Source organism: Equus przewalskii, chromosome 32 (genome assembly GCF_037783145.1).
Source record: "Equus przewalskii isolate Varuska chromosome 32, EquPr2, whole genome shotgun sequence".
Classification (NCBI taxonomy): domain Eukaryota; kingdom Metazoa; phylum Chordata; class Mammalia; order Perissodactyla; family Equidae; genus Equus; species Equus przewalskii.
In genome coordinates this window covers 21,465,860-21,484,153 of record NC_091862.1, presented here as the reverse complement: position 1 = coordinate 21,484,153, position 18,294 = coordinate 21,465,860, and the positions used below count along the sequence as shown (strand labels likewise).

The window sequence follows — 18,294 nt, the reverse complement described above, 5'->3', positions numbered from 1 at the left end:
AAAATTCCAATTAGATTGTGTTATACTCATTTAAGGCAGGCCATATATAAGTCATGTGATGTTAGAACCTAAAGCTGGATATGACTTTGTAGCTCTGTATACAAAACAACTCTGTTGGAACCTAATTATCTTATCATTAATGTTCACCAGGTGGTTGGAAATACTGGTGCTCTTTTATGTCTAATTGAGAGGTAAAGGGTGGTGAGATGATTAGATGTGTAATGCTGTTGAAAGTTGAATGCATTTCTGATATGCAATTAAATATAATTGAAATAGGACAAATTGAATAACAAAATTAAATTTGCAAATCGAGTATGAACAGATATTATTAAATGTACACTGTGCTCTATGATATTTGGGTGGTGAGTTGGCATTAGGGCGTGAGCCCCATATTTTTACTTACTTGGCATGGTTCCCACCTGCCCACGCCTGCCTGCCCTGCTGCCCTACCTTGGCGTATCAAAGGCGTTCATGAGACGTTCCTCGCCAACACCCTGTGCAAAGAAGATTGTTTCATGAAGTGCTGGAGTTTAATGTGGTCAGGAAGGAAAATAGATTCTCCAGTCCTCTGGGGCTTTCTCAGACTCAGACTTGTTTTTTATAAATCTAGAAGACTTGATAATGATATTGTAAAAACCAAAACCTTGTCCAGCCCTTCGGTGGCTTCCCAGTGCCCATGACTGGCTCAGGCTCAGGTGTGCAGGACACTGTACAGTGCTCTTTATGACTTGATGTCTGCTCGCCTCTTCACGTTGGCTGCTGCTACTTTGTCTGCACTGAATGTTTGTAGTCCCCTGAGTGCACACACTGTCATACGTTCTTACTCTTCTGCCAGTGTTGTTTCCTCTGTTTTGAGTACCCTGCTCTCTCTGCAACACTCAGTTTAGACACCGGCTCCACCAGGAAGCATTTCAGGGCCCCCACATTCTGCTAGGTCCCAGGCACAGCCCTGATGTAGGTTCCTTGTTTACCACAGTGAAGAAAACCAGAAAAGGTGCTTGGCCTTGTGGATCTTACCTTTTATCTGAGAGAGACAGACAATAAACATAATAACTAAATACCTACCTTGCATAGTAGAAGATGGTAGGTGTAGGAAATACACAAATAGTTAAGCAGAATAGTTGTTAGTGCCGTCGAGTGGATTCTGACTCTTAGTGATCCTGTGGACAGCAGAGCGGAACCCTGCCTGGTCTTTTTGCACCATCCTCTTATCTTCTGGCGCTGTACCAGATGATGCTTTGTGCTATTCATAGGGTTTCCATGGCCAGTTTTTTGGCAGTGAGTGGCCAGGTCTTTCTTCCTAGTCTGTCTTAGTCTGGAAGCTCCACTGAAACCCGTCCACCATGGGTGACCCTGCTGGTATTTGAAATTCCAGTAACATCAGCTTTCAGCATCACAGCAACACGCAGCCACGACAGTATGACAACTGACAGATGGGTGGTGTGGTTCCTGGACCGGGAAACGAACCCAGGCTGCGACGGTGAGAGCAGTGAATCTTCGCTATTAGACTGCCAGGACTGGCAGAGTGATTGTGAAGGACAGGAAAGGTGGAATGCTACATTAAATGGGGGGGAGGGGGGGTGGCGGTGGTCGGGCCCCACTGAGAAGAACTCACGGGATGTGGGAATCTGCTACGTGGGTATCTCAGGAAGGAGCTTTCCAGGCAGAGCCAACTGCCAACCAGGGAAGTTCCTCTTTGTGAGAGCATCCATATTCAGGCGATGAAATTCCAGCCATCGAGGAAGTTGGCAGGTTAGTTTTCTCAAATATCCTTTCTGTACACAAATATATTTCCATTGGATTTTTGTTTTGTTTCTTTTTCAACATGAATCACACACTATCTAGTTTACAAATTATTTTAGAATCTATCTAGCTGTTGATACCCATACATCCTGTATGAATTCTCCCTAAATAAGTTAAACTTTCCCCCTCTTTCTTTCTTTCTTTTTTTTCTTATAAATTGTTTTGATGGAAATGGAAATAGGAGAAAAAGAAACAATTGGATTTTTGAAGTTCCGGAAATAGTTTCAAGACAGATCTCTCCTTTGGCATCTCCCTCCCCAAATCCCTAGTCAATGCACATTTTGTGGACTCATAATAATCCAGGACTCCCAGTCAGGAATGGCTGGACACCTACGTCGTATAGATCCTATTACCTTCTTTCTCCGCTATAAGATCTGGATTCACTCTCTATGATATACGTGCCCTGTAATCATTTTCTGTTTCTAGAGGATCAGCACTATTTCTGTTCTTCCTTCTCTGAGTCACATTCCCTTATGTTCTGTTTTTTCTCAGTGTTTAATTTCCTTCCACATCATCACCTACTGGTATGTCTTCCTTTCTCTTTGGTGCTAAGACTCTAAACGCTGTCTGTGAACACCCTAAGTACTATCTTCATCCTATTTGGTAAGTAGGGTGAGGAGGTGTGCTTGTAGCTTCACCTTCTCTTCCGCAGCCTGCGTTAAATAGTCGCATTCCTGGTACTTCTCTTTCCAAAAAAAAAAAGAAACCTAGCACAGCCCTTGGGTATCCTTTTAAGAATCTTTACCACTCCCGCCTTTACTGGTTAGATTCAGGCTTTGGGGATAAATACTCTTGACCACCAAAATTTTTAGAAATAATTCTGCTTTATTACCCTCTGTTTTTCACTGCTATCTTTTAAGCAGCGTGCTTTTCCATATCATGATTTTATATTTCCGGGTGGTTTTGGAAGTAAATACTAGGAGTATTTTTATTCATCTGGAGCTTCTTGCTATAACAACAAAATAATCTAAATTAAACGAAGAATTGCCTCAGGATCTGTAATCAGAAACTTTATTTCCATATATCAGAAACTTTAAATGTCAGAAGATCATCTTGTTTTCCTGGAGTGTCACACCTTGGAACTTCTTCACAAGCTGCTTTTCTTAGATAGAGATGGTGGTGGTTTTGTCACTTTTCCTCCCAACATAGTCATTTCATGCTGATAGGTGATCATTGTTCTGGGCATTTACTGACTTGTGCTTGCTCCACAGTCAGTCTTTGGTTGTATAGATGCTAGGAAGGACACGTAAATGGATCTATAGATGTTAGAGAAAGTTTTATTTTATCCCCCATCCTTTATTACTGTGTCTAAATTGTGGGTTGGTGATTTTTTGTTGTTGCTGTTCACTTTTATTCTTTTCATTTAAAATTATGATCAAAGTAATAATTGCACATAGTTTAAAAGTCAAATAACATTTCCAAGGCTTATCACAAAAAAACAGCCTTCTATCGCTCCGTCTCTCTCTCCTCATCCCTTCCTACCTCTGATGGTCTCTTTCAACTTCATTGTCAGTGATTTTTCTGGTGTTTCACTCTGGTTTTTTACATCAGATGATTATTCCGGCGTTTCTAAATTTTTTTAATTTTTACTTCTTATTTACTGTGGAAATTGAGGATTTACCTCCAAATATCCTGTCATATCAACACAGTTCTATCAAATGCTGTTAAAAGGAATAGTTATGTTCAGAAGGAAAGACTTTCTTGATTCAAAAATACTATTAGAGTACAATATTTTAGAAAATGAAAAATCGAGTTTTCATAATGCGTTACCAGGGAACTACATTAAAAGGAAAATATTAGAGCCAGGAGGTGTTTATGTGTATAATTTTAAGAGGATAACAATAGTAACAACGATTTTGATTTAGCTACAGCATTAAAACAGCAGCTGGGAAAATCTTCATGCATTTGTACCTGTAGGAGTCGCTGAATGAGTTTTCTTGTTGTTAAACCGCAGTCAATTAGATTCTTAATCACCAAACATTTTATAGGAGCAGAGGTGAAAGTTTAATCCTACTTAAAAGAATAAAAGTACTAAAAGACAGGCTGTTCTGCGAATCATAGATTTGCATGAAAACCCTCACAAGGGAAAAATCGTAATTGCCTCAGCATGAGAGATGGAACATATTTTAAGATAATTGGAGACTGTCTTTTATGTGTTCTCTTTGATTTAGTTTTGATTTCATGTACTTTAATTTGTTTCTATCTCTTAATTTTTTTTCTTAATATTTCTAAAGAATGTAAAACACTTCTGAGGATCTCATTACCTCTTGTGAAATTGCCTTCTTCTAGAGCATGGATGTAATTTTTTTGTGTAGTCACTCTTAGAAGAAAAATGTATCTTTGAACAGGCTGTTCTCTTTCAGCAATCTGATGGCGCTGATAACCCTCTGGTACATTTTCTGTAAGCTCAAATACACTGTAACAGTTTCTCTTAGGCGAAGGTTTGTTTTTTGCATATTTAAGTTCTACAGGAATTATCTCTCAGCTTTTATTCATCACTCATATGTGGAAGATTTACATTTTTACTTACAAATCTTGATAAAATGCTGGTTCTTAGTCATTCCCTTGACAAGTGTGGTCAGAAGGGGTCTAATTAAAAGTGTTCCATGACTTGGTTACAACACTAGGTTACAAATTCAACTTCTGCTTCTCTTTGCAAAGGCCCTGAGACGTGAGTTAAAGGAGAAAGAGTATTCCGTCCTGAATGCTATAGACCAAGCGCGAGTTTTCCTGGCTGATCAGCCGATTGAGGCCCCTGAAGAACCAAGGAGAAACCTACAATCAAAAACAGGTGAGATCTGTTTCTTTGGTACATCGTAAAAACATGTGGCGAGAACAAAAAACCGAGATCCAGTAGGAAATTTCCTTGGAACGTTTCAGGATCTGATATTAAAAATTCTTTTTCTGAGTAGTACTTGAATCAAATATGTCATTATTTAACAAATATCTAGATTCTTAAAAAATGAAATGGCTGTATACGTCAATGTCATTATTTTAAGAGGGAATTAGCTGCAGAAAAATTGATTGGTTAAAAAGCAAACTGAAACTAAAAATTATTTAAGAAATAAACATTTACATTTCTCATATTTAAACAAACTACGTATTAAATAATTGCAAGTAGAAGAATGGTATTTAAAATACAATAGTAAATATATGAAATATTTAAATATCTGTAAAGTAAGATTGTTTTCAACTTCTGTTTTTCAAGCTTAATTTTTTTGTGTGTGTGTGAGGAACATTGGCCCTGAGCTAACACCTGTTGCCAATCTTCCACTTTTTTGCTTGAGGAAGATTGTTGCTGAGCTAACATCTGTGCCAGTCTTCCTCTATTTTATGTGGGATGCCGCCACAGCGTGGCCTGACAACCAGTGCTAGGTCAGCGCCCGGGATCTGAACCTGTGACCCCTGAGCCACCGAAGCAGAGCTCGCAAACTTAACCACTACACCACCGGGCCGGCCCCCAAGATTACTTTTTAAAATAAGGCCTTAAAGTACCTTTCTTTTACAAGCAGACAGCGGAATTTATTTTATTTAAAATAACAAGCTGAACTGTTTGTGTCCTTTGGCTTAAAATCGAAATAGTGACTACCTTATTAGCAAATAGCAATATATCACATAGTACGTTTGTGAGATGAATTTGGAGACCAACATATATGTTTATTATGATTCTTTCACTGTTGGCAATAAAAGCATTCTGATGCATTTATAAAAATAAACATGGCATTCAAAATATGTTTCCATCATTCCCTTCACATAGTAAAAGCAGACCTGAAAGACCGCCTCGTGCTGTGCCCAGCAGGGCGACTCGTGAGCGTCCATTACTCGTAAGGGAAGTACAGGTGGAAAGTGCTTTGACTGTAGCTGGAACTGGATCAGACATTTGGACAGAGACCCATTTTCCTCCCCAGCCTTTCTCAGGGAAGCTCTGCTTCAATCTGAAGACATTGCCCATCAAGGTCATGATCTTCTTGACTCTTGAAACCTAGTTTCATCGTTTCTCGCATTAGTTTTTATTTTCTGCTGGTGGTATCCCTGTCTTTCAGTCAGCCTGCTGGAGCCCGAAGTCATCGTTGAGTCTCCACCTTTCATTAAACCCCACAGTCTGCAAATTACTCATCACTGTTATTTCTATCTTTGAGGGACTATTGCTTCTGAGTACTCTGTTATCACACACACATAGTTGTTGAATGAATGGATGCATGAGCTGAGCAGTCTCAGGGATGGGTGGGAGGTGATTAGATTCAGGGAAGAGGGACCACCGTGCTGGGGTGGGATCATCAGAATCCAGAAGCATCAGGCAGCAGTGAGGGGCAGGGCGGCTGTGTGTCGGGGACGTCAGCAGAGCAGCCTGGCCTGGAGGTGAAGGGCGTGTGCCTGGACAGGGGCGGCGGGAGTGAGGGGCCTGTACTTGCCGTCTGGTTCCGATTGCAGAGGACCTGAAAGTCAGACAGACCATGCCGAGTTAATACAGCAAGAAGGAAGGCGCCATTAGAGTGGCTGTTTTTAAGCTTGGAAGAAAAATAAGAAGTTCGCTTGTCTCACCTCCTTCAATTTAAAGTCTACCTTAAGTCTGCTTTTCTCATCTCCTTGCTTCTCCCGTACTTTCCAGAGAATAGAGGAAGCATTTTTATAATAAGCCACTTCGTGGTGGTAAAAAAAAGTATTTTTATATCACTAAAGCTTCACTTTGCTATAAATTCTCCTACTCAGTGGTCAGTCAGTTGAGGGTGTAAAAAAATACTGCCTTTTGAGTTCTTATTTTGCTGTCCCATTCAGGACATTTCTAAGCCCTATTTTCAAATACTCTATTTGAGGGGCAGGAAAAGGTCATGTTGAACTTTGTTGTTGTCTTGCAATTAGAGATTTTCATACTTTCTTCTTTCCTGATACTATTTTCTGTAATGCTAGCTGATTCTACCTGCTGTTAAAAGTCAATGAAAGAAAATTATCCATAATAGCTTTTATTAGACTTTTGTTGTTTACCGTGACTTATGTACAGCTGCTATCAGAAATAGAGAGCATTGAACGTCAATTATCTTGTGTGATGTTCTTAGAGGAGTCAGTGTCAGAGGGGACAGAGCGGGGAGAAATAGGATTTTTCTGGTTCTATTTAATAAGCATTTATTGAGTATGCTATGTATACCTTTCCATAGGGGCACACTGAGATGAATCCATCTCTTTACTTTTAAGTAACTATTCCAGAAAATACTTCTTTCTATGGTTTTTCTCTCCCAGTGCCTTTTTTCTTCCAGCTCCTTTTTAATTTTTTTCTGTTATCAATTATCTTATGGTGTCATCTATATATATGTATATATTTTATGGTAGCCTATGGAGTTTTATTTTATTACTGAATGAGTAGCATAGATATGAGTTGCTCTCAGGTATCTGTTAATTGACAAATGCTGTTAAAACAAGCAAACTAATTATTTCAACCAAATGATCAGTTGCTGACAAAGCATCTCATCAGGTGTGCACTGCTAGGTATTTTCTTTTTTTCTGGTGTTATTGAGATATAATTCACATATAGCATTGTATAAGTTTAAGGTGTACAACATAATGATTTGATATATGTATATATTGTGAAATTATTACTACAATAAGTTGAGTTAACATCCATCACCTCCCAGTTACAGATTTTTTTTCCTTGTGATGAGAACTTTTAAGATCAACTCTCTAAGCAACTGTCAAGTATGTATATTTTAGATGTTTAAAAATCACTACTAATATTACGGCCCTACTTTAGGCTCTTACCGTGTTTTGCTAGGACTATTGCAGTACTTATTTTTGTTTTGAGGAAGATTAGCCCTGATCTAACATCTGCCGCCAATCCTCCTTGTTTTGCTGAGGAAGACTGGCCCTGAGCTAACATGTGTGCCCATCTTCCTCTACTTTATATGTGGGATGCCTGCCACAGCATGGCTTGACAAGTGGTGTATGTCTGTGCTTCGGATCTGAACCGGTGAACCTTGGGCTGCTGAAGGGGTGCAGGTGAACTTAACTACTGCGCCACCAAGCCAGCCCCTGAAGTACTTTCTTAATTGGTATCTCTGCATCAACATAAACACTACAATGATATATCTAAAACTCAGAACTGGCATTTGCTCTCCTAGTTTAAAAATGGCCAGTGGCCCCTGGAATGGAATCTGAGCTCCTTTACCTGGCATACCAGACCGCATAGGGACTTGACCTCAGTTTCCCTGTATGGCAGCATCTCATGCCTCTCTCTGCTCCAAACTAACGTCCATTCAACACCAAACTGCTCACGATGTTGCGCAGCCGGTGGTCTTCCTTGTCTTGATCTTGTTGCTCGTTCTGTTTTTTTCTGCATAGTTGTCCCTCTTACCTGATTTCTAACTCCTTGCTCATTTGCATGCCCAGTGCCTGCTTGTCCTGTCCCACTCAGTGCAGGTTTTGCGTCTCCAGGACCCTTTCCACTCCCACCTCTCCTCTGTGCTTCCCTGGCACCCTGTCGTCTCTCTGACTCTGTTACCAATATCTGTGTCCGAAGTTCGGCCCTTCACTTGCTTGGGGACCTTTCTCATTTATTGAGAATCTGAAAGAGTGTGAAAAATTATCTGAGGAACCACGATAGATATGGTGTAGAAAACAAAGTGAAGATCGTGTTAGCTGATAGAAAAGCTGCTCTCTCAGAGGTATTAACTCTTACTTTAGACAATTTTGTAACTAGTTTAACTTGTATGCCAGTGAATTATGGGTATGTAGCAAAATGGACATGACAGGACAGAGAAAAAGGGCGGTGATGAGAAATGACTGGCATTCTGACAGCAATGAGAAGAAGGAAAGTTATAAAAATGGTATATGACAATTCTAAAATAAAACGAAACAGGGTAGTCTCTGGGGCTTTTTACAGTAAAAAGAAGCTGAAGCTGTGAATTATGTTTTGTTTATTTTTTTTTAAAGTTTTTTGGTGAGGGAGATTGGCTCTGAGATTATACCTGCTGCCAATCTTCCCCTTTTGCTAGAGGAAGATTGTCGCTGAGCTAGCATCTGTGCCAATCTTTCCGTGTTTTGTGTGTGGGTCACCTGCACAGCACAGCTTGATGAGCAGTGTGACAGTCCGTGCCTGGGATCCAAACCTACGAACCCTGGGCCACTGAAGCAGAGCATGCCAACTTAACCACTGTGCCACTGGGAAGGCCCCTGGTTTGTTTATTTTTGAAGACTGGATATAAATCAGTTAAGAGGAGGCATAGGAATTTATACTATATTTTAATAAATTTCCTTCCAAAATGGCAGCCCTAAAAAAAAATAAGGCTAAATGGGTGAAATATAGCTTTCTGGAACACTCAGCTACCCAGAATAACTCATTCTGCTTGTAAATAGTTGTTAAGTATAATTTTTAATTGAACTAAAATTATCTGAATAATTTTAGAAATTTTGCAAAGCTCACAACTTTGTCAGTAGTCCCCTTATCTTGTTTAAGCAATATGGAACTATTTAATTTGATTTAATGTGTCTCATGTCAGTATATAATTTTTCCTTTTAATGCAGTTGGATCGTTTTTCTGTTAAAAGGTAGCATAATAAAACAATAAATCTTCCATCATCATTTGTATTGTTCTTTGTACTTCTCAAACAACTTTCATATTCTCCTAACTATCCCAATGAGTTGGGCGGATCATACGGTATGACTTTTTAAAAAAAAATAAAAACGCAAATCCCAAGACAGTAGTGTGATGCTGACCAGGGCATCAGCTAATGGAGGGTGATCCTGGAACAGAGCACTAAGCCTCCATGTTGGTGACCGTCCTTAAGCCCCCGTCTTTTGGCTGGCTTTTAACTCATCCCTTCGTTTTTCTCTCCTCTCTCTGTCTGCTCATTGGCCACTGACCTCCTAGCTCCTTCTTGACTTTGAGTGCCTAGAGTCTCCTAACTCTGCGCGAATATTTCTTGGCTTCTCCCTGCTTCTCCCAACCCCCCCTTGCTGTCTGGGTCCCAGATTTCAATTCCTTTGAAAACCACACAGCAACATGGTGAAGGTCGATGTGCAAGACATCTGTGGGACTCAGCTACAGCCAGCCTATGCCCAGTCCTGGCCCCTAAATCTCCGGAGGTAATCAGGGAATGCATGCACCTTCTCACCTATTGGTTACCTATGGTTCGGGTTAAAAGTCACATTTGCACAGGGGAGTTGAGCCTTAGTCCATCTGCATCCCTGCCTTCACACCACATACAGATGCAGGCAGGTGCACAAACAGATGCAGGAGTGTGCATGGGCTCACACACTCATATTTTATGATTTGAAGTTATGGGATCAGTTACCAAATAAAACTGCTAACGTCTTTATAGGATATTTCACCTCCAAAAGTGTTTAGAAAATTGTATAATTCATTGTACGTATGGGTATAGAAAAGCTCTTTTCCTCTGCTCAGCTTTTGACTTTTAAGATAAAAAAGATTGCATTATTTTGCTCATGAATTTCCCTGAGTCTTCTTTAAAAATTATTCCAGAAGGCATTACTATTACTGTAAGTAGTATTTTATTCCAGGCTGTCTGAACATTATTTCTTTTTCAGCCTGGTGTAGCTGATTATTTGATTTTGTTTCATTTAAATGATAGTCATAAGAAAAAAAAACCCAGCTGTTACATTAGTGTGTTCATGCATTTATAGTTGCATGTAGTGTATAAGTTGTGTATATGTGTTTATTCATACACAGCTTTATATAGTTGTTTATGATTGCACCTGTGATTAATGGTTAATAGTAATGTTCCAAAAAAATAATAATCATCTTTTCAGACAAAAAAATATGTATGGATTAATGTTTTCCTCTTCAGTCTTTGACAGCTGGCTGTATATATTGAGAAGTAGTTGATATTTTAACTGAGGGTATTCTGTTTTCTTTTAACTACTAAATGTTTCATAATATTTTAGAAAGCCAATTACTAAGATTATTTTTCTCTTGTGTGAAATATCATATACTTTATGATGTAACAAACAAGTACTACATGACATTTTTCAGTTCACTGCGTCAGTCCATTTTATGCCAGTATTAGCAAACTTGTGCAAATAAAATTTCATGATTATTAAATTAGTGAAAATATGAAATTTTCACATAGTTTAGTAGAAGTTACTTTTATACTGATTCTCAGTATAACTTAAGATTACATTAAAAAGATGACAGTAGGGGCCGGCTCCCTGGCCGAATGGTTAAGTTCTCGTGCTCCGCTTTGGCGGCCCAGGGTTTCGCAAGTTCGGATCCTGGGCCCGGACATGGCACTGCTCATCAAGCCATGCTGAGGCGGCATCCCACATGCCACAACTAGAAGGACCCGCAACTAAAAATATACAACTATGTATTGGGGGACTTTGGGGAGAAAAAGGAAAAATAAAATCTTTAAAAAAATGGCAATAATTATTTCCTTGCATCTCATAAAATGAGACCAAATTGCACACAGCCTGAGTAATTGGGCTCGTAAAACTAACAGGTGTTTCTTCCTAGGCCTTTTTTGTTTTCCTAATGACAGCTTTATTCATTAGAACCCCCTTCATTGTAAATGACAAACACCCAACTTCCATAAGCCTGGGTGTGAGGAGCAATGTGTTAGCCCCATAAACAAATTACAGTAAGGGCAAGGTCGCAGCTGGCCACAGGACTGGAATGCCACCCAGAAACCTCTTCTCCATGTCTTCCTTTCTGCCTTTCTCCACAACTTCTCATTTTCTTAGCTTTCCTATGACCTTGTGCCTCACAACCTTGCACCAGGGAGAGAGAACCCTTTTTTAGATCAAGCACATTCCAGGAGAGGGCTCCGATTGACTCAGCTCGAGTAACATGGAGCTCCGGGTCTGCTGGGATTGGCAGACCCCCTTTATAAACGTGATGCCAGATGGAGGAAGAATCCACGCCCAAAAGGAAGGGAGAAGAGTGAAATGGTAGTGAGCAGAGATGTTCACACGCCAGCGTTGGTCAGGTGCTCACCGTGTGCCTGGCACTGTCCGAAGCTCCTTGCAGGCCTTGTTTCCTTAATTCTCATAACAAGTCTTTGAGGTGTGAGTACTGTCACCACCCATGTGACAGAGCCGAGGCACCAACCTGGGCTTGTCACTAAACTTGATGCTCTTAACCACCATAGTATAATGTAATGTCTTAACTGCTCCAGTACTCAAGTACTTCTGGACATTCAGTAGAAATAATTTCCTATATTCTTCTACTTGAAAAAAAATTTTATACAATAATTAAATATGTTTATAACTCTTTGCTTTTCCTCTTACTGTTGCTTTTTTACTGAAGTATCAGGTTGCTTTACAGAATGACGTACCAGTTCACTGACTTCCTAGCACCGAGGGAGCAGGTGTTTAGGCTGTATTAGACTTTGTCTTTTTAATTTTCATATGAAAACTTGAACGGTAAATAATTGCTTCCAGGCCTGTAGACCAAGACAGTAATTTAATTAGCTTCTCAAGTCCAAATTAGATTAGTAAAGTTGTAATGCGTGAAAAAGCACAGAAAAAGATGATGTTACTTTCTTTTCCAGTGTTCTTAACCACAGATCAGCAATGTGAGCCTTTCCAGTTTAAAGCTCTAGAATGTATGGATGGATGTAATGAATCTAGTCTTCAGCTTGCCCAAAATATAATGAGCAGGCTAAGTAAGCCCATTAATTGGGTAAAAATGTTCAAAAACTTTTTTGCAGGCTAATGAGTATCATACTAATGAAATCCGAATTTAAATAAACAGGTCAACAGTCTTGATGAAGAATTATATGATAACAAAGGTTAGTTTGATGGACACAACATTTTAAATTAATTGTTCACCATCTGTTATGTTCTCTAATCACTGTTACAACCATCCATAAATCACATTTGCCTCATAAAAAAGATGGCAGTAATTTACATGGATGCATTGCATTGTAATCAACATCTGGGATGTTCCTTTCTGATTCAAACATAAAGGATAGGAGGATACTAAACTCTTTTAATGTGGTGGGGTACTTATTTTCTTGTCATTTTTGTTTCCCTTGAAAGCTGGAATCTTTAAGAGCGAATTAGGGGGTTGCAATTTTTTAGAAAGCGTAATCCTAGCAAAGGCATAAATTTTCCTTTTCAGTTAAACTCCTCACTTATGTTGGCAGTACGTAAACAGAAGACAAAGACACACCTAACTTCTTCTAGAAGAATGACAACCTTGGGTAGAAAGCTCACCACTTCTCTGTCGCTCCATCAATCATTAGCTGCTGTGTTCCGCAGAGAAGCAGCCTGGGGAGAGACGGGCAGTGGTGTGAGAAGAGATGGAAGACTTTTAATCTAAGACTCCTGTCCTTTTATTCTTGAAGGAGAAAGGGGAGAATTTTTTTCAAGTCAAAGATGCTGTACAAGGATCTGTTATTCATTTAACAAGTACTCATTGAATGCCCACCATGTGCCAGGTGGTAGAGATACACCACAGGTGCCTCTGGATACTGAGGATGCAGCAGTAAACATACCCTTGCTTTCCTGGATCTTACATTCCCAGCCTCTCGCTACCCTCCTGCCCCTAGTGACTTGTCTGCTGCTTTCCAGCACAAAGAACTGAGTTGAATAAATTACAAAACTGCCATTAGTGTGAGGAAATTCAGTGAATATCCAGTTACAGAAAATTGAAAGCTAGATCTCAGGCTGCTTAGCTAGGTCTGTTCCAGGATCTCTTTGCTGTTCCTGCTTTTTTCCTTGGAGGTTAATCTTCTTATTGGTCTGTCCCTGCTTCTTCCTCAGCTCAGTGCTGGGTGTATTTACTTTGGCCCACTTTACGAGAAGAGTGAAACGTAGAAGTATTTTCACTGGTTCTACCTGCATTAACTTCTAAGCAGAAGTGCCATTTATCTTTCTCCACAGTGTGGTCTATATTCCTATTTCCTTTCCATTTTCCCTCCCTCTCTAATTCTTGGCATTTTGGTATTTGTGGAAGATATTCTCTAAATCTCTTTACTTTGAAATTCTTATTTTCCCTTAAATGTATTTGTTCACTGTCTTTTTTGTTGTTAAGGATTTGAGAAGTCCCTTGACAGCATGAATGGATCTGTGTCATCTTTATCATATTCCTACTGAAAGATTTAGGCTACACGTAGGCACGTTAATCTACTCTGGGCAGCCTCTTACTTTTGTCATCCTTATAATTTATTAGGCGAACATAATTAGAAACATCATAATCAGCCAATGGCACTGATGATGTACTTGTAATCTGCTTCATAATGAATTGTTGCCATCAGTCATCATACAGAATAGACAGTGGGCAGGGTCCTCTTAAACACTGATCATTTCAGAGAGATTAAGTTGTCTTAATCATGTAATCAGAAAACTGAGGAAGACCTTATTTCCCATTATGCTAATCAGAATCGTCTTTCGGTCATGAAGAAAAAAGAAAAAGAGAGAGAGAGAAATCGAGGGGAGGGGAGAAGAGAGAGGGAGATTGAGAGAGAGCAAGTTAAGTTGTTTCTAGAGATAGGGCGATGCATTGTTTTTTTCCCTTGACTTTTTGTTGGCTAATCAACTTGGTTTATGCAAAACATCTAAACATGTCTAAACCTCTCAGACTTAGTAATAAAATGATAAAAGTTAGCCTTTGTTGAGCCCCTTCTGTGTGCCAGGGCTTTATAGATATTAACTGGAGTTCAAAGAGATAAGGACTATATCTGTGATTACATAACTCGTTATACTGGAACTGGCATACCATCTAATCTTTCCTTGTTCCAAATTGTCCAGGGGTGAAAATGCTACCCTGGAGAATTTTTTTCTATATTTTCTATCTTTGTTTGTCTTAATGTTTCCTTTGCATCTCTTGGTGAAATACAACAATAAGATTATAGGTACATGCGGAAAAAGCAAACAGAACAAATAAGGTATTTGGAATTACCATACTTGAAATGACTTTGTAAGGCTTATCTTTCTCTTTCACAGTAAAACTCTTCTTATAAATGCTTTATATGGGTGTGAGGAGGAGGAAGAAAAAATAAGTAGATTTCCAGTTCAAATTATGAAGTTAAATATTTTCCATAAAGAGTGAAGCTAAAATTCCATTCAGCCCAACTCAATTCATTATTGCGTATTGAGGACATACCGATCTCTAGACTGAGTACTACAAAAACAAGATGGAAAGAAAGAAAACATGCATGACAGAATGCTTTAGAATCTCAGACTAAAAAGTTCTGGTGGAAGATTATAAATGTCAGTACCATAACTGAGAAAGAAAATTCAGTAAATATGGGAAATTTTTATTAAAAACAACACTGGGCTGATTCTAATAGATTTCTATCATTTCATAATAGGAGAATGATATAGAAACATATACTTTCATTTTTTAAAATTTAAAAATTCTTTTGCCTAAGCCTACAAAGGGAGATTTCTTTTTCCTCTGCTGTTAAGATTTCTTTGAGCGATGTAGCGGCTTTGCCTTTCTTATATAATTGAATTTTTTCGGTGAAAGAGGGCCTTGGTGTGAAATGTTTTTCCAGCATGAGAAAATAGGGTTCCTCCTTGATAAACCTGAAAGGAGCAGGCCATGTAGCTCGCCTGGGGGCAAAGGGCAGGATGGGAGCAGGGCTGGTTACAGATGCTGGCCTCTGCTCCTGGTCCACGTCGGTTTTCCTCCTGGATTCCAGTGAACCACATTATGGTCTTTTCCCCGTGGATAAAGGAGAGCGTGGTATAAACGCCATCCAATCAATTTGCCTATCTGAAGAATAAACATAATTGGACAAGAGAGAAAATTTCAAGATTGATCATTCCTTTCTCCTTTTTTCTTCTTTCTAAAAGACAGTTATCTGTTCTTCCTTAAATATCTCTGTAACACAATAAAGAAATTGCTATTTTAAATTATAGAAACATAAAATAAATATCGTGTTTGCAATATAATATAATAGGTTATGTATAAATATAGAATATAAATATACAAATATAGAAATTAAATATAATTCCACCCTCAAAATCTGGCCAGTTAAGTGGGGAAGATGTGAAGGGAGGGGAATGGGAGAATGGAAAGTGAAAGTGCGCCCCCCTAAAATACACACAAACACAAACGCACACGCACACGCACACTGTAAGGAGTAGGAAAGTGACAGAGGAAAAACGCTTCTGGCTGGTCTGAGAATTGTCAGTAAATTTATTTGCTTTTGTCCTGCTGTTTCCCGTCTCTCCGATTGGCCTCTATTACTGCCTTTTCAAATGCAAATTAGATCAGCCTCTTATCGCCGCCGAGCTTCATTTGCTCCCTGGCCTTCAGCGTTTGGTGGCTCTGCTCCGAGTGGGAAGGGCACATCGACTCTTTGGAGTGGAAATATGCTGTGGAGCGTCAGCAGCGGGGACCAGAGAAATCAATTTCTAAGCCAATAGGCTGGCCGTGCCCTGTCCTGGCAGCACAGCACAGTTGTCTGGGGAGCTTTTAAAATATGTCTCTGCTGGCCTTCACCCTTGACCAACTAGATGAGAATCTTTTCCTATTTTGGGGTAGGGCTCCTGGGGATCAGCATTTAAAAACAAATGAACGAGCAGACACATTCTCAGAGTGGTTTCTAACATGTCACCAGAATTCAGAACCGCTAGTCCAGAAGATTCTGCACTCCTGCAGGAGGGGCTCACAGTTTACTGCTAAGCATCGGTGCAGAATATTTGAAGCGAACTTTGTCCTTTGATTTTCAAATATTGAGAGGACTTTTTTTAATGTAATTATTTCCCTTTATTGTTTTTATCTTTTCTGCTTTTTTGCTGTTTTAATTTTTCTATTTTCTTACCCCAAATTGTCATAACACAAACGTTCTGGACAGTATTTGTTTGGTTTTGTACTTCCCTCTGTTCTCGGTTTAAAGTCTGTGTTAAACTGAGGTGTTGCTGCTGTGGGAGGCAACAGGGTTTAATCTGATTTAGGATTACTTAGTATGTTTCCTTTCTGGCCAACAGATGGTGAATTGGACATAGAAATTTCCTCTTCTTCTGAGGAGCTGCTTGAGTGAGGGTTATGTAATAAATACTACCAAAAAACTGCTCAATGAAAAGATTTTACATTAAGCGAAGACAAAAAGTCACAGCCAGCGTTGGGTGTTTTGTCACAGGACAAAGAAGCTGTGTGTCTCCCTGTCAGGTCATTCAATGATTAACTCAGAAACAGTGTTACTTTATGGAAGGAAAAAATCATCATAACTAAGTTGTCTGTTCTGAAATTGGTACTGTATTTCTTTCTTTCTTCTTTTTTTTTTTTTTTTTTTTTTACAAAAGTCAGTAAAACATGAGTGCTTAAAGTATATCTTTGAAAAAAACCTAAGTGACATATTAACACATGCAGGTGTTGCCGTCATAAAAATTATCAACTCCCTTTCTCACCAGGCTATTAAGAATGATTTCTTTTCATCTCACACATAGCATTTTATATTTATATACAGTAGATATAAGTATTATGTATTTCTCATTTTCTAAATATCTCCAACATTTAAGGATTTAAATAAGGTTTGCCTAATGACATACCTTTCCTCCTAAAGTTTTTCCTCAGGAACCTTGAAATCTTGACATGTTGTGTTTTTTAGGACCTTTCCCCAGGCTTCTTGAGTCCCTCCCCTGACTGTTGTACTGGACTGTGTCCGAGTTTAAGCATTCCTTGAAACTAGATCTCTCATTCACTGTTTTCCTTATTTATCTTTTACTGGTATGTTCAATCTATCTACCTATCATGACTCTTTCTCTTCTTGATTACTGAATTGTAATCGATTCAGTTGCCACTGGATTATTAAGACTCTCTATAGCTTCACAGCACTTTAGCAGTATACGTTGGAGTTCCATGGTTGCTAAACGCTTCATGGTCCATTTGGTTCCCAGAGATTCATCACAGCTGCTTTTAAGTCTAAATAGAGATATCTAGAATTTTTGGAAATCTAGGTAGATAAAAAGATGTGTTCTGTCCCTTTTAACTTGAATTTTAAATAATATTTAAGTAAACACAGATAAGCAGACACATTTATGCTGAATGTGACAGTTACTGTTTAAGGAGAGCTTGCTTTATTTTGGCTTACCACGCAGTGCGTCTTACCAGGAAGTTCAGTGAACTTCCTTTCATTGTAAGGATGACTTGGAATATTTTGAGATGAAGTGGATGTTGCTAATGTGACTGATACTAAAAGATGGGCTGTTGCCACGAAGAAGAATATGCGTTTCTATCTTAAATTAAACTCCAGTTTGCCTTGACTGTGTATTTCTGACCTGCCTCTCTGTTTCCAGTGCACAAGCAGGACAACCGGCAAAGCAGCCGGATGGGAAGGGAGGCATTCTCAGGTGTGAGGGTAGAGAGGCCCAGGAGTGTGCAGCTCGAGATCTGTCCAGCCTGCTTTGAGTGTCCGCTCTGTGTCCATCAAAGTCCTCTGCCGCTGTCTTGTCAGCTTCCCATCTCTATGTTTCTGAGCCTTGGCCTTGAACTTGACTTTCATTTCTGTCTCTATCCTTTGCTTGTCTTTGAGACTCCGACTCTTTCTTCCTGCCCCTGTCCGGTGGCAAGGCCTTGCCTTATGCCCTTTC

At 39.3% G+C, this 18,294-nt stretch overlaps 1 protein-coding gene across 44 annotated transcripts in view; it reads left to right on the top strand.

Annotated features, from left to right (window-relative positions):
• Positions 1-18,294, top strand: part of UTRN (utrophin) — a 479,488-nt gene that overhangs the window by 361,621 nt on the left and 99,573 nt on the right. For all 44 annotated transcript variants that reach the window (XR_011535458.1, XR_011535457.1, XR_011535460.1 and 41 more), the window contains one exon: positions 4,465-4,594. Coding sequence is in view for 41 of the 44 variants with exons in the window: in XM_070602744.1 (XP_070458845.1) it covers positions 4,465-4,594 (130 nt within the window). In the remaining 3 variants the exon portion in view is untranslated. The remainder of the gene's footprint in view (positions 1-4,464; positions 4,595-18,294) is intronic.